The 15,098-nt window shown below is 34.2% G+C and overlaps 1 protein-coding gene across 4 annotated transcripts in view; it reads left to right on the plus strand.

Moving 5' to 3' along the window:
• The window catches only part of LOC150095098 (HEAT repeat-containing protein 5B), a 665,516-nt gene that overhangs the window by 334,208 nt on the left and 316,210 nt on the right, over positions 1-15,098 (plus strand). For all 4 annotated transcript variants that reach the window (XM_090410861.1, XM_090410863.1, XM_090410862.1 and 1 more), the window contains 2 exons: positions 4,427-4,495; positions 10,249-10,370. In XM_090410861.1, the coding sequence (XP_090266987.1) occupies positions 4,427-4,495; positions 10,249-10,370 (191 nt within the window). The remainder of the gene's footprint in view (positions 1-4,426; positions 4,496-10,248; positions 10,371-15,098) is intronic.

Consider the following 15,098-nt stretch of genomic DNA (forward strand, 5'->3'; position numbering starts at 1 on the left):
GTGGAGAAGTTTTTTGTATTTTCTTTTTCATCTGTTAGGTTTAGAATCTCTTCAGTGATTCAATGCTTTTTTGTTGATCTGCATGTTCTATGCAGTCTTGGCTGCCTTGATGACTGTGTCCTTAAAACGGGTCCACTTTCCTTTTGTGTTTATCTTTCTGCTTTCCCCCATTCTAGCGCTTTCATCAGTCCTCTCTTTATAGATCCTATGGTTTTCCCTCTATTTTCAGGTTATCTATATTCCATTTGAGACTTTTCCTTGATTCTGATAGCTTTTTGAATTTCAAACTACATTTCAATGAAACAAAATTGTGATCACTGTCTGCATCTGCTCCAGGGTAACATTTGCATAATTTTACTTGATTTTTATATCTCTTTCTTGTTATAATATAATCTATTTGATACCTTCCTATATCCCCTCGCATTTTTCAAACTTCTCTTTGGTACCTCAAACCAAGTGTTGGTGATTATCAGATGAAATTGGTGGCAGAATTCTAGAAGCCTATTGCTTCTCTCAATTTGAATGAGCTGCATTCTAGAATTGCTAACTCCATTGCTGAAGTTATGCCAGATATGCTCTGCAGCATGTGGCAGGAAATTGATTACAGATGTGATGTCTGCAGAATTATTGGAGGCAGTCATATCGAACTGTAACTGTCTGTGTTAAAACCTCAAGCGTTACACTTCATTTGCACAGTAATAAAAATTGTTCATCTATCACTATTTACCTTCTGTTGGTGTTCAAAGTGAAACTTTGAACACCAATACATTATATATATATACAGGGTGTTTCTTTTGAAACACTCTGTATATATAATGTGTTTAGTGATGATTAGTGTAATTAGAGACAGTTGGATCAAAATGTTGCAACGTAATGGAAAACAATTGCCTCCTACACATACTATGCTGTATGCACAGAAGCAAAATAGTTTGTAACACCAAACACTATTTAACTAAATATGTTTGTCCTAACATCCTCTTTCAAATTTTAGGTTGCCAAAAAAATGTAGTATACCCTGTTTACATTCCAGCCATTGGTTTCAGCACATGTAGGCAACTCGCAGGCCGGATCCGGCCCTAATCTATTTCTGTGAAGTTTGTCTGATTCATGGTGGGAGAAAACATGGTGTGTTCTACTAACTCACATTAAGCTGAAGTCATATGACTTGCAAAACACGCATGTTTTCTCCAACCAAGGTCTCTTTCTCACTTTGACTAGCGGCATGTGTGAACGTGTTACAACATGTCAGTTTGATACTTGCATTGGTGTTGTGCTTTGTTCAGTGCCTGCATTGATGTTCTGTTTGGTACCTGCATTGATGTTGTGTTCTGTTCAGTGCCTGCGGTGTAGAAGACAGTTTTGTTTGACAGTTCTGAATATCGCTTATAAATTTGGGACAATGTAAGGGTTATTGCAAAAAAAAAAGAAAAGTAGATGCAGAGAATCGTCAATTTCAAGACAACTGGACGGAGGATTATTATTTTATTCTGAATAATGGTTTGCTGTGCAACGAATCCGTATCAGTCAACAAAGAATACAACTTGAAGAGACACTTTACTTCGAGACATGCGGATCACCCAAAAATTGATGGACAACTATGAAAAGATGAAATACAGAAGTTGAAGAAGAACTTGGATACCCAGCAGCAAATGTTCATCAAGCAAAGAATGCAGCACCACAGCTTTGTGGTAAGCGAAAAAAATCGCTAAACATTCTAAGTCATTTGGTGAAGGAGAATTTATCAAAGAATGTCTGCTGGATGTTGCAAGTATAATATGTCCTGAAAAGAAAAAAGACTTTGAGAATATTCGTTTGTCGAGACGTACTGTTGTCTGACGGATAGAAATTTTCAAAAAAAAAATTTATCAAAAAAATCAAAAAAATTTTAAAGAGAAGATTGCTAAATTGGAAGCATTTTTAATTGCTTTGAATGACAGCACTGATGCCTTCAATACAGCACAACTAGCAATATTTATTCAAGGGGTTGATGTGGATTTCAACATCACAGAAGAATTATTGGTGCTTCGACCGTTAAAAAGAACAACTGCCAGTGAAGATATATTTGAAACAGTCAACACAGTTTTTGAGAGATTTAGGCTTAAATGGAGTTCACTATCTGGCATATGCAGTGATGGAGCCCCTGCAATGGTTGGTGCACAGAAGGGATTTATTGGAATAGTTCATGAAAGAGCAATAGAACTACAGATCCATCCAGAAAATTTAACAAATTTTCATTGCATTATCCACCAACAAAATCTGTGTTCAAAATCGATTAAATTCACAAATGTTATGGAAGTTGTAGTAGCCGGTATTAACTTTTATTAAGTCACATGCACTTAATCACTGCCAATTTAAGGAGTATTTGTCAGACCTATTTTTGGATTATGAAGATGTGTCTTATTATTGTGAAGTGAAGTGGTTGAGTAAAGGTAAAATGTTAAAACGATTTTATGATCTGAGACAAGACATTGCAGATTTTATGGACGTAAAAGGAAACACAATTAACCAAGTAAAAGATGATGAGTGAGCGTGTGATTTAGCATTCCTTGTAGATGTCACCAGATACCTAAACAAACTGAATCTTAAATTGCAAAAACAAAGATTGGTTTGTGAACTACATGGACATGTCAAAGCTTTTTGTAATAAACTAAGATTGTTGGAAAGTCAGATAAGAGCTAAAAATTGTTATCATTTTCCTACTCTAGCAATTCATAAAAATATCCCTTATAATAATGAAGGGGATACAAATCCTTTGATGTTTATCTGCCAGTAAGCGAAACTCTAAGAACTAGGACTAAGATCTATGAGTTTCATACCGAAAAACTATTGGCAAATCCAAGTGTAAGTAACCACTTGGTAGTACAACACCAAGGAAACTCGTATCAAAGGTGGAGCAAGCTCCCTCACTATCCTTGATATTTTCTCACAATGTAAAAACACAGTCCCTAGGGGATGTAATACTGTAATTACATTATGAGGAGAGGTCACTACCCAGACCAGTTTCAACCTTTTTTGAGGTCTCATCAGTGAGTAGGTAGACCTGGAAAAACACATCCCCTAGGGGCTGTGTTTTTACATTGTGAGAAAATATCAAGGATAGTGAGGGAGCTTGCTCCACCTTTGATACGAGTTGCCTTCGTGTTGTACTACCAAGTGGTTATTTACACTTGGATTTGCCGATAGTTTTTCAGTATGAAACTCATAGATCTTAGTCCTAGTTCTTAGAGTTTCGCTTACTGGCAGATAAACATCAAAGGATTTGTATCCCCTTCATTATTATTAAGGTTGCCAGAAAAATAGCCTTTTGGCTTTCATTCTATCCCTTATAATTGTTATGGAGATGAACTGAAGGCACTAATAGAGCAATTTCGATTCAAGGTTTGCCGACTTCAAAAACAGACTCCACATTCACTATATTTGCTCGTCCGATGGATGCTGATGTAAATAATGTGCCAGAAAACTTACGGATGGAACTTATTGAGTTTCAGGTGGATTTAGTGCTAAAATCACAATTTAACAACATTGCTTTGACGGATTTTTATAAATTTTATTTGGTGGAAGAAAAATATACAAATTTACGTGTCTTTTTAAGAAAGATCATTTGTCTTTTTGGCAGCACATATATGTGTGAACAGTTTTTTCGAGGATAAAATACAATAAATCAAAAATTCGGACAAGAATAACGGACAAAAACCTCGAAAATTCTATGCGATTATCCTTAAGTAATATATTAAACGTCAATATTGATAGTCTCGTAGTTGAAGTATAAGGCCAATCTTCACATTAAATTGTTATGTCATTCATTCATTATATTATAAAATTTATGTAGAGCTTTATACTAAAGCATTATATTATAAATAAATGAAATATGAAGTAGCAACTTGTTTTAATTCATTTAATATTAATTTATTTTTTTAAATAATTTGGTCTGGCCCTTGATTCGGAGACAGAATGGTAATTTTTCCCCCGAACTAGGAAAGTTGCCCATGCCTGGGTTACAGAAAGCAAATGATTTATGTAAAGCAAATTTTCTAAGAAAATATAAAGATCTCTCTCTCGATATATAAAAACTTGAAATCAGTTCAAATTGCATTTGGGATTTTCAACATCACCAAGATAGTTCTACCAAAAAAGTTACAACATGCTGTATAAACTGTTTGAAAATGCACCTATCCAACTTGGAAGTGACATACATACCTACAATAACTCCGGTTTCTGTAGGTAGCATCTGCATGAGTGGGCACTGGCTGGTGTCTGTGTTAATGCGAGAGCTGTTTGTGCAGAGAATAATGATCCTGTGCAAGATATGTAGTCATTTGTAAGTTTTGCTAAGTTTTTGCTGCACAAAAATGAATTTATATGAAATTTTATATTTGAAGAATTTTGTGCTTATAGATATGTATAAATATTTTTATTTTGTATGCAGGCATTGGTAGATACAAAGTCTGGACTTGGACTTGAAGATATTCGCAAAGCTGCTGTGAGGTTGATCTTGGTATGATTAAAATTACTATATCCTTCAAGTTTCTTTACTTATTATAGCATTCTATATTTGTTTGTGGTACTATTATAATAATAGTTATTTATATTTAATCATCTCTCCCTCTCTTTCTCTCTCTCTCTTGTTTCGGAATCTGTTAGAGACTGCTGTTTTCTGTTATATTGTATATAACTCAAAACCAGTGGAAGAATGAAAACATACATCTCATAACTATTTATGTAACTGATTATCTTCATGAATGCATGTGGTCAGTTTGAGTTTTTTTTGTTTTTTTTTTAGTTTCATTGCTGATGTTATAACATTAAATATTTTCAGAGACCTCCGGGCTATAATGTAAAACTTCATCTACCGATATCATGTAATACCCTTTCAGAAGTTCGTAGGCCTTGATCTCTTCTTATAATCTATATTTCATAATTCCAATATCATCTTTATCAGAAATAAATATATATATATATAAAAAAAATGTACTAGGCTGCACAAAAGATAGTTTATTGGAACAAGACAAGAACACTTCATAGATATTTTTTGCTTATGAAACATCTTTGTAAAGAAATGTGTGAAACTTTACTTCGTTGTCCTACTTAAACTGATCTTGATGGTCTGTCTATCCCCTTTATTGGAGATAGTACTTTTTGTCATCTGAGCAATTCAGGTATAGGTTTTTTTATGTCCTGTTCCTGGATTGTACTTTTTAAATCCTATTCTTTCCTAACTTTGTGTGTGTGCGTGTGTGTGTTATATCATTTTTTTAGTTATGAAAATTTAGTTATCTAAATTAGCTACATGGTGGTTGACATTATTCCTTTTTATTTTCAGAATTTTTCTGTTATTGTTTAATTCCTATTCTGTGTTCCTGTACTGACGATGCCTTTGACACTTAGGCAAAATTTTTACATTAAATAAGCTTTTTACATAAGTTTTCCTCCCTTTTTATATTACTTTTGATTAGGTATGACAGCTGGTGCAGATAGTATGGTCTCCTTTGAGTCCCTGACTCCCCAGAGGGACTTAATAATAGAAATGACATTATTACTTCTTTTCAGCAAAATCCAGAATATACAGCTTTGGCTCCATGATTTCACTCAGAATTACACAATCTCATTGTTCTATTTTCTGTGTTCTGTTTTTTTTTTCTATGAAAGACTATTCCTCAAATCTGCCTCATCCCTGAAAAACTTTCCAAACCTCAACAAATTTGGGTGCATAAGACTGTCCCAGATTTGGGAAGCATACATCTAAGTACATCAGTCCAACAGCCAAGATTACTCAATTTAGCCCACTAGAAGTCAGGACTCTAGGCCTGACTTCTGTTGCCTTTCTTCAGCCTCATTTGCCCAATGTTAGTGTCTGCATGGACATATCTTTTTTTTTTTTTTTTTTTTTTTTAATCTCTGTTGATGGCATGTAACATTGTCAAATTATAGGAAAGTATTAATTGGTCTTTTATAATTAATAATTAGCATACATTATTATTTCCTGAAAAATTAATAGTTTTGAGTAACCAACATATACACCTATCTACAAGAATACACTGTATTAGAGATAGATGTTGGAAGTTTTTCCACTTGGTTATATTATAAATTAAAGATGCCAAGAAATTATATTCTTGGTTTAATCCTTTATCCAAGTGTAAGCAAGCAAAGTTTGTGCCTGAAGTCATAGGACTGGATAACCAAGATTATAATTTCTTATCATCTTTAATTTATATTTTATATCTACAAGAAGTTCTGTTTTCCTGTTTTGAAATTTGTTTCTCTTCCACTCTACTTGAAATTGTCTGTTCAAGCAGTTTATCTTTAAGCTTAATATTGAATACCATTAACTGCTCCTTTCTTGATTTCAACAAATTGAAACAAACATTTCTGTCTAACTAATTCAAATAATTATTGGATTTCATTGTGCTAAATCCAAATTTGCAATAAAAAAAAATTCTACCATATACTGAATTACTATTATTTATGTAAATAACTATTTGGGAACATTGATCAAGTGTAAACGGATAAGTATTTTAATACCGACTAGTTTCACCAAACTGAAGCTGTTGGCATCGTCAGGGTACAAGCACTGTGGTTAAAACATATGACAAAATAGATCTTAACTGTACTAAAAATTATAGTTACAAACTAAAATAGCATTGAACGTGAATAATACACGTATCCCGTGTACATGATTTACTAGTTGTTGCTAAGGAACGTTCTATAGTTACCATTAAAGTTCATTTCTTGTGTGTTCAGAGATCTAATTAGGGTTTTCCAAATCTCTGGAAGTATTAAACCTTGGTTCCTGTTAAGGTTATCTGTAGTGCATGCTACTGTGACTGCTTCTTTAAACATTCGAGAGTGGTAGTCTTTTTCTATGCAAGGGGTACAACTTTTGTCCCACTCACTGATGTGGTTTGTTATGGAGAAATGTGATGACAGGCCTGATATGTCTTGTTTGTTGTTTTTAACATAACCAACGTGTTCCTTCTGTCTAATCTCGAAGTCCGGACGATATAACTTGAACCACACGAGCATGTGATAGACTCCAGCATACTTATAGAAAGGATGGGTATCTTTTGGAGATCTTAGTAGTCACTCTTATTTTGTGTTGTTAGATCTGAAATAGGCGAATTCAAATTTTACATGACGTCACCATTCCAGAATGTAACAATTAACAAAAAATATATATGCATACTTATCTTTTAGCGCAGTGTAACTATGTTTTTTTTTTTTTTTTTTTTTTTTTTTTTTTTTGTAACAACATCTTGTATGATAAACTGTGAATTATGCAAAGTTAAATTAATGTATCTATATGTCTAGCATGAATGTAAGTCAGCAAAAAAGGGCAGATATGAGAGAAATCATTAGTGAAATATTGTAAATGAAAGAATGCGTATTATTCAGCAACATATGGCAAAGATCGCCCTAATACTATCAGAGCAGCGTAAGCACCCTCGGACATCACATCTAAAAAGACATCATGACGCATACATTACCAGAAACAAGAAGTCCAGTATGTTGATCGGTGAAGTCACCAATGGGTGAGACGATAAGAAAAATTCAAACTCGGAAAGGTGGCGCTCTAGGGGAGCGAATAAAACCCATGACACGGAAGTAAATCACTCCCGTTTTTTCTTGTTCCTGCATTTCTCTTCGTGTGCTCCAAGAGCTCTTGCAATTCAGTTCTCAATTTTGAGGGCTGACTTACAATAGGATCCGGCATGACACCGCAGCAGATTTCGGCAAGATCAACCATAGGCCGTGATGAGAAGATTATCGACGTAAAAACCTTAGCAGAGAGATAGTGCCCAGCCCAGGCAAGCACGTGTAACCCACGTGGCGATAAGATCGAGACGACCAGAATCAAAACAAAGAAGGAAGGACGGAAGAAAACCGATAAAGAATAGATAAGTACTCTCACTTGTTCTAGCCCCTTTTGAGAATTGACTAACAGTGTTAAGAGAATGCAACCTAACATTTGTAATGGAAGAAAGAGTGAAGAACTGTGATTTATGTAAATGACTATGCTTTTGAAATGAACTTTAAGAACTTTCAGTTAGATAGAGATTCTGTCGTAATTAATCCGAGAGAGATTATTTATGTGCTAAAATGCCTAAATGTCCAATTGAGCTGTAATTAAGAATGTATTATATGTTGAGTTATTGAATTTGCTAACATCTTGAAGTCAGTGCATAATGGTTTTAAGAGTGAAATTAGATTTGATAACCACTTTAACTTGTATGGCATTATATAATGAGTTTAATAAATGTTTTGATTCCTTACTTGCATGTGTTTCTGATCATGATGACTGACCCTTCATAAAATTTCGAACCTGTGATTGTGTGTGGGAATACCCCAATTGAAAGTAGTAGGGCACGACGGCAAATAAAATAAAATAAGCCAGAGGACCCAAGGCTTCTAAGAATTTAATTAACATTATTAGTGGCACCTGATATTCTATGATTACCCTAAAGGCTGAGTTTATCTCTAACCTTAAGGCTCAGGCTGGCGCAGATAAAAAATAAATTTTGCCTGAGTGACCAGGGTAACTCATGAAATTCAGGGAATAGGTAATCTTTGGTGGCCCTTAAAGGTTAAATTATGTAAGAAAAGGTATGAGAGAAGCGAGACATAACGTTAAGATTAATATTAATGAAGATCACGTAACAATGGCGCAACCTACTTAACAAAGAGGTACATGCGATAGAATTTGATATAGCGGCTGAAGTAGGAAAGGATAAAGATAAATATATTGCCTCGATATATCAATATCAGAGATATATGAATGCAACAGTGTGGTTTGAGATACTGCTCACATACAGAATGATGATTGTTGTAATATATCGAGTGTCTTCTCGTTCTCTTTGTGGTGGCTCAGAGAAAAGGATTTTGTTGACGAGTCTTCGTGGGTAGCCATTCAAGGCGAGGTTATTAGATATCAATGTTAATTCATCTTGGAAGTCCTTTTCATCTGTTGTAATGCAGACAGCTCTTTTCTTTAGTATGTGTACTATGCTGAGTTTGTGAGAAATGTGGTGTGAGGAGCTGAAATGTAGATCACGTCCTGTATTCGTAGGTTTTCTGTAGACTGATAGGTAAGGTTATTATCTTGCTTCTTAATTATGATGTCTAAGAACTGTAGTTGTTTGTCTTTTTCAAGTTCTAGAGTAAATTTAATAGAATGGTGAAAGGAGTTGATTTTAATTCAGTTAGGTCATCTTTGTTGTGGTTCCATACAATTGAAGATATCATCTATATATCTCCACCAAATTATTGGTTTAGGATTTATTTGAGATAGAATTTTATTTTCGAGATCCTCCATAAATAGGTCAGCACAAGGTGAAAGGGGGCTACCCATTGCCAGGCCAGTTAATTGTTGGTAAATAGTTTTCTTCCAAGAAAAATAGTTTGAATTTAGGCAATCATTGTACAGTGAGGTTATATCTTGTGGGAATAAAGTGCCTAAGATGTTGCTTCCACCACAGGAACGTTTGTAAAAAGAGAAGTGACATCTAACCTTGCAAGTAGATCATTTTCAGATATAGTAATGTTTTTTAATTTATCCACAAAATGTTGTGAATTTTAGACATAACTCTCTGAGTTATGGATATGTTGTTATTGTAACAGTTTAGAGAGATGCTTAGACAATAAGTAGGTAGATGAGTTAATGCCATCTATAATGGGGCATAAAGGAATACCATCTTTGTGAACTTTTGGAACCCCATAAAGCCTTGGAGTTAGAGGGTGCATGGATTTTAATTTTTTAATTAGATCTGTTGTAACATATGTGTAGTTTGTGTCGGGTGCATGACATTTCCTTCTCTCCTCCACTGCCATCTTTTTTTTCCTTGTCCTTTTTTTCTGTCATCTGTTTTTCTTCCTATATGTATCCTTAGACAGTTCTTTATGCCCCCCCCCATCCCCTACACACTCCTCCTTTCTAGTTGAAAGAAGTTCGCTTGTTTCAATAATGATTTTTTTTAAGTTATCTAAATAAGGTCAATAATTTCTTATCTTACTTTAGCTACTCAGGTGCGGCTTTTTTTTAGAATTGTTGTTTATTGTTTAATTGCCATTCTATAATCCTGTACTGATAATGCCTGTGATACTTAGATGAAAATTCTACATTAAAAAAAGTTTATGTGAGTTTTCCTCCATTTTTTATTTCTTTTGATTAAAAAAAAGTTCACATTTTTGGTGTGAACTATCATAGTTGATGGAATTACACAAATATATTAATATTTCCAACATATGTTTTTGTAGGGTACTCTAAATCATTCAAATCCTATTCTGAGATGTGCAGCAGGAGAAGCACTTGGAAGAATGGCTCAAGTAGTTGGTGATGGAAGATTTGTGGCAGAGATGGCTCAGCATAGTTTTGATAGGTGAGATTTTTAAACTATGAGATTCTTTTCTCCTCATAAGATTCTGATTTTTAGTTGCGTGTCTTCCATAATACTGTCCCAAATTGAAGTGATTTCTTATAATTAGTTACTGGCATAACATCAGTTTTAAGATCTTGGTATCATATACATTCATGATTACTAAATAACTTAAGGAATTCACAACATATACTGGAATATAAATTAAAATAAACTTTAATATATACTTCCTATATTTTGGCAATGTCTAGTTGCCATCTTCATGGGAACATAAGATTAAGACATGTGCATGCAGGCACTAAAAACAGCAAATGAGGTTGAAGCGAGGAAACTACTGTTTTCTCTAAAGTTCTGATGGTGTCCCTCCCAGCGGGCTATATTAGGTATTCTTGGCCGTTGGGCTGAATTTCTCAAGATGTATGTCTCCCAAATTTGGGGAAGTTTCATGCATCCAATACACTCTGATACACTCCTCTACTTCTTAACGCACTTAAACAACCAACACCCCAGAATCAAGTTAACCCTGGAAAAAAGAGGAAAACAACAGCCTCCCTTTCCTAAACACATTAGTCACCTATCAGCCTGATGGAACCTTGGTTTTCTCAGTTTATAGAAACCCACCCATACAGGCAGGTACATTCACCAGCAATCCTCTCCCCCCCCCCCACAACAATATGGAGTTATTAAGACACTATACAAAAGAGCTAAACTAATCTGGTCAAATGACAATGCCCTAACCACTGAACTAATAAATCACATCCTTAACACTTTCTCAGCCAATGGCTACAACCCGCAAAAAATACTAAAACCAGTAAATCACAGCCCCCCCCCCCCTTCACAAAAAAAGATTACTCTACATCCATCACCATTCCCTACATCCGGGGCACCTCAGAAAAAATTACCAAAATCCTGAATAAACATGACTTGACCTCTTGTTACAGACCATATAGAAAATTGGCATCTCTTATCCGCTCCACTAAAGACCTACCTGGTGTATACCAGATCCCTTGCAGCTGTAAGCTGTCCTACTTTGGCCAAACAGACAGGACAGCGAATATCAGAATTTTGGAACACAAGGACTACATCCGGTTTCACCAGTACAGCCACTCTGGGCTTGCAGACCATGCTCTGGATACACGCCACAGAATACGGTGGAAGAAAGCCACAGTAATACACCACAGCAAGTATAAATTTATTTGAAGGACTATTTATAGAATCAGCCTCAGCCCTAAGAAACATGCCAAACCTCAATAAATTTGGATGCATGAGACTGCCCCAAATTTGGGAGATGTACATCTTGAGAACTTCGGCCCAACAGCCAAGAATATCTAATATAGCCTGCTAGGGAGCACTATCAGGACTTTAGGAAAAACAGTAGCTTCGATCTCATGTGCTGTTTTTAGTGCCTGCATGCACATGTCTTAATCTTATGTTCCCATGAAGATGGCAACGTGACTTTGCCAAAATATAGGAAGTATATATTAAAGTTTATTTTAATTTATATTCCAGTATACGTTGTTAATTCCTTAAGTTATTTAGTAATCATATGCAACCAACATATAAGCCTTTCTATGAGAATTCATATACATTCAGGAAAATTATTTTCCTGAATGTTTGATACTTGTGCATGGTTTCTCCACATTGCTTTCAGATAAGTGATTTGTAGACTGTAAGATAGGCATTTTTAGGAACATGTTAGAAGTTTAATAATTATTAAATTTCATCATTAGCTAATCTTATCCTCAATAAACAATTCCTTTTGTCTGGAAAGACCATCTAAGCACAAGAAACATTTGTGAAGACTTCAGTTAAATTATCTGCCTAATGTCAGGATTTGTTTTTCTTCCTTCTCATCTACTTGTGAAACAGACAGCAATTAAAAGAATAGTTAGACAAAACATTTCCATTGTGCCTTTAATTTTCTTGACTAATCTTAAAAATACAGCTCTGAGGATACTTAGCCACTGAATTGGAAAAACATTAAAACGCTTTGACAAGGATCAAGGTTTCGATAAACTCGTAAAAGTATTTTTTTTAGCTATAAATTACTTCAGTAATATGGTTGATATATACAGTTGTCGGATCATAACTTCTCAATCACGTTTTATCGTCTTACGATTCTCTCTCTTTAGTATTTAACTAGTTGTAAGCTGATATATCAATCGAATATGAAGAAAATTTATATTATACTGTGCCACTCCATATTTAGAAATTGCAAGAGCAACTTAGATAAATCAACCTTCAACTGTATCAGGTTATCATAAGTTGATTTTAGGCTGAGGTTTTTATTTTTATGACATAGGATTCCCGCTGAGATTTGAATTATTTTAATGAGCAGTGCAATGAAACAATCAGGCAAGTACAAGATTCAATTCAAACAAAATTATTTAATGCAGTGACACATAAATTACATCATAACACAATATTGCAACAGGGCAATTATGACTGAACGAATATAAAGCTCTCATTAAGATTCTAGTATACTACTCAGCTGAGATTAAACTTTATAATTAAAGATTATATTTAACAGATCTTATCCTTCTTATTACAAAGAACTTATATCATAACTCTGCTCTGATTAAGGTTACATTTCAAAACATTTTTAAATATCAAATCAGTTCAAGATATTCAGAAGAATACAACTCATGAACATTTAGACATTCATTTGTAATTCTCTAGGCTCAGTTAATCAATTTTAGTTCATGTAAGTTCAAGATTCCTAAATTACAACAAATAAGCTTCACAGTATTCTCATTCAGTTAATGAACACTTAATTCAATAACATAGCATTTATCATTGAAGAGGGAAAAGTCTTAGCACATCACATATTAAATCTTGACTCGCTGAATAATGCAACTAGGAACAATTTACTTTCAGAGGAATTAATTTTCATTACTTCTCGCTAAGTATAGTAAAGGTAATCTTACCAGAATATAGCTTCAACACATAACAATTTTTTTAACAACAACAATTTTTAATTCCTTGCTGACTTTTACTTTGTAATAACACCGACTTAAAAGGATCTTCCACTTCTGCAACTGATTTATAGACTCGGGAGAATATAACCTTTATGCACTTGGTTTAAATCATTTACCTATTTCTTCTTTTTCTTATACATATTATCCTATTTCCTGCACTATTCCACTGTTAGGCGTTAGAAAGTTTTGGTATAAATCCAACTCAGAAAAAGGTAAGTTAAAATACTAAGTGATTCCCGGTCCTTTAAATTCTGTTTTCGGCACGTCAAAATTCCCTTCCAGTCTCCAACTACCATTCTCTATATTTCCCTACTCGATTCTCTCTTTACTTTCGTTTTCATATCCACTCCTTCCTTTTTCCTGCCAATAACTGGTTCTCACTTTTTGGCTCACATCAAACTTGTTTTTCCCTTCGTATATAGTAGTTCATGCTCCAACACGCGCTAGGAGAAATTTGCATGTTTTCTCACAACAACCAATCAAATGATATCACAAAGAATCTTCTGGATATATTAAAATTACATACATGACAGTTTCTTATAATATTATTAAAGGAATAAAGCAAATAAATGACACTTTAATACGGAGCTTTTTCATATCTATAATATATTTTAAAATTACATAAATAAAATTAACTAACAAAGCTCAAAAGGATTACACGAATAACATTTTATAAGCAAGAGACTAACAAAATAAATTTAAATAAATCCTGCTTATGATATGCTAGGTCATGTTAATTATGAATGAAGTATTATTAATTATAAATATCTTCATTCACAATTTAACATAGGCAACTATCACTCGCAAACACTACGATAATCATCATCATCATCATCAAATTCCTGCCATGTACCCTCAAGGGGTGTACAGGATATGACAGTACTACATGAAAAAATTACATCATTACTAACTTCCTATCTACAATTTTCCTCCAAATCAGTCTGTTACTTGTCAAGACTCCAACATTATCAGATCTTATATTTCTATCGTCTAAGGCACTTTGTACCGTATCAATCCACCTATATCTTGGTCTTCCTCTGGGTCGTTTTCCTGCCAACCTGGCAGAGAACACTTGTTTTGCTAATCTTTCCTCTCCCATTCTATTTAAGTGACCATACCATCTGAGATTAGCTCTGCTAACGCATTCCTGGATGCTGACAATGTCAAGTTCTTTCCTAATATCCTCATTTTTAATATGATATTGCCATTGATGCCATCTGTTCATACCTCTAATCTTTCTCAGGACTCTCATATCTGCGGTCTCTAGTCTTTGGTCAAGTGTTTTACTTCTGACCCAGCTCTCAGATCCATAAGTTAAAATTGGTTTGAACACAGTCTTGTATACAGCTAATTTAGTGTTCCGACTAATTTCTTTCTTATTCCATATGAATTTATTCAATTGACTTCCCACGATACCAGCTTTGCTTTTTCTGTTGTCTATTTCTATATTTAGTTTACCATCTTCAGTTAAAATTGTGCCTAAGTAGCTGAAATGTTTTACTTGTTCCACAGGTTCTCCATTCACAACACAGTTGACATTTTCAATGATTCTGCCTATTTTCATTGTCTTTGTCTTTTTATTGCTGACCTTCATACCATATCTATTACAACAGCTATTCAATTTAGTCAGAGAATCTTGCAGACTTGTAGCGGATTTATTTAGAAGTATAACATCATCCGCATAAAGCACAGAGCTGACATTAACATGTCCAATTTTGATGTCAGGTTTAATACCACATTCCTTCATAATGTG

This window comes from Typopeltis vanoorti, chromosome 21, assembly GCF_054136105.1.
Source record: "Typopeltis vanoorti isolate ZY-2024b chromosome 21, IOZ_Tvanoo_1.0, whole genome shotgun sequence".
In the NCBI taxonomy this organism is placed as follows: Eukaryota; Metazoa; Arthropoda; class Arachnida; order Uropygi; family Thelyphonidae; genus Typopeltis; species Typopeltis vanoorti.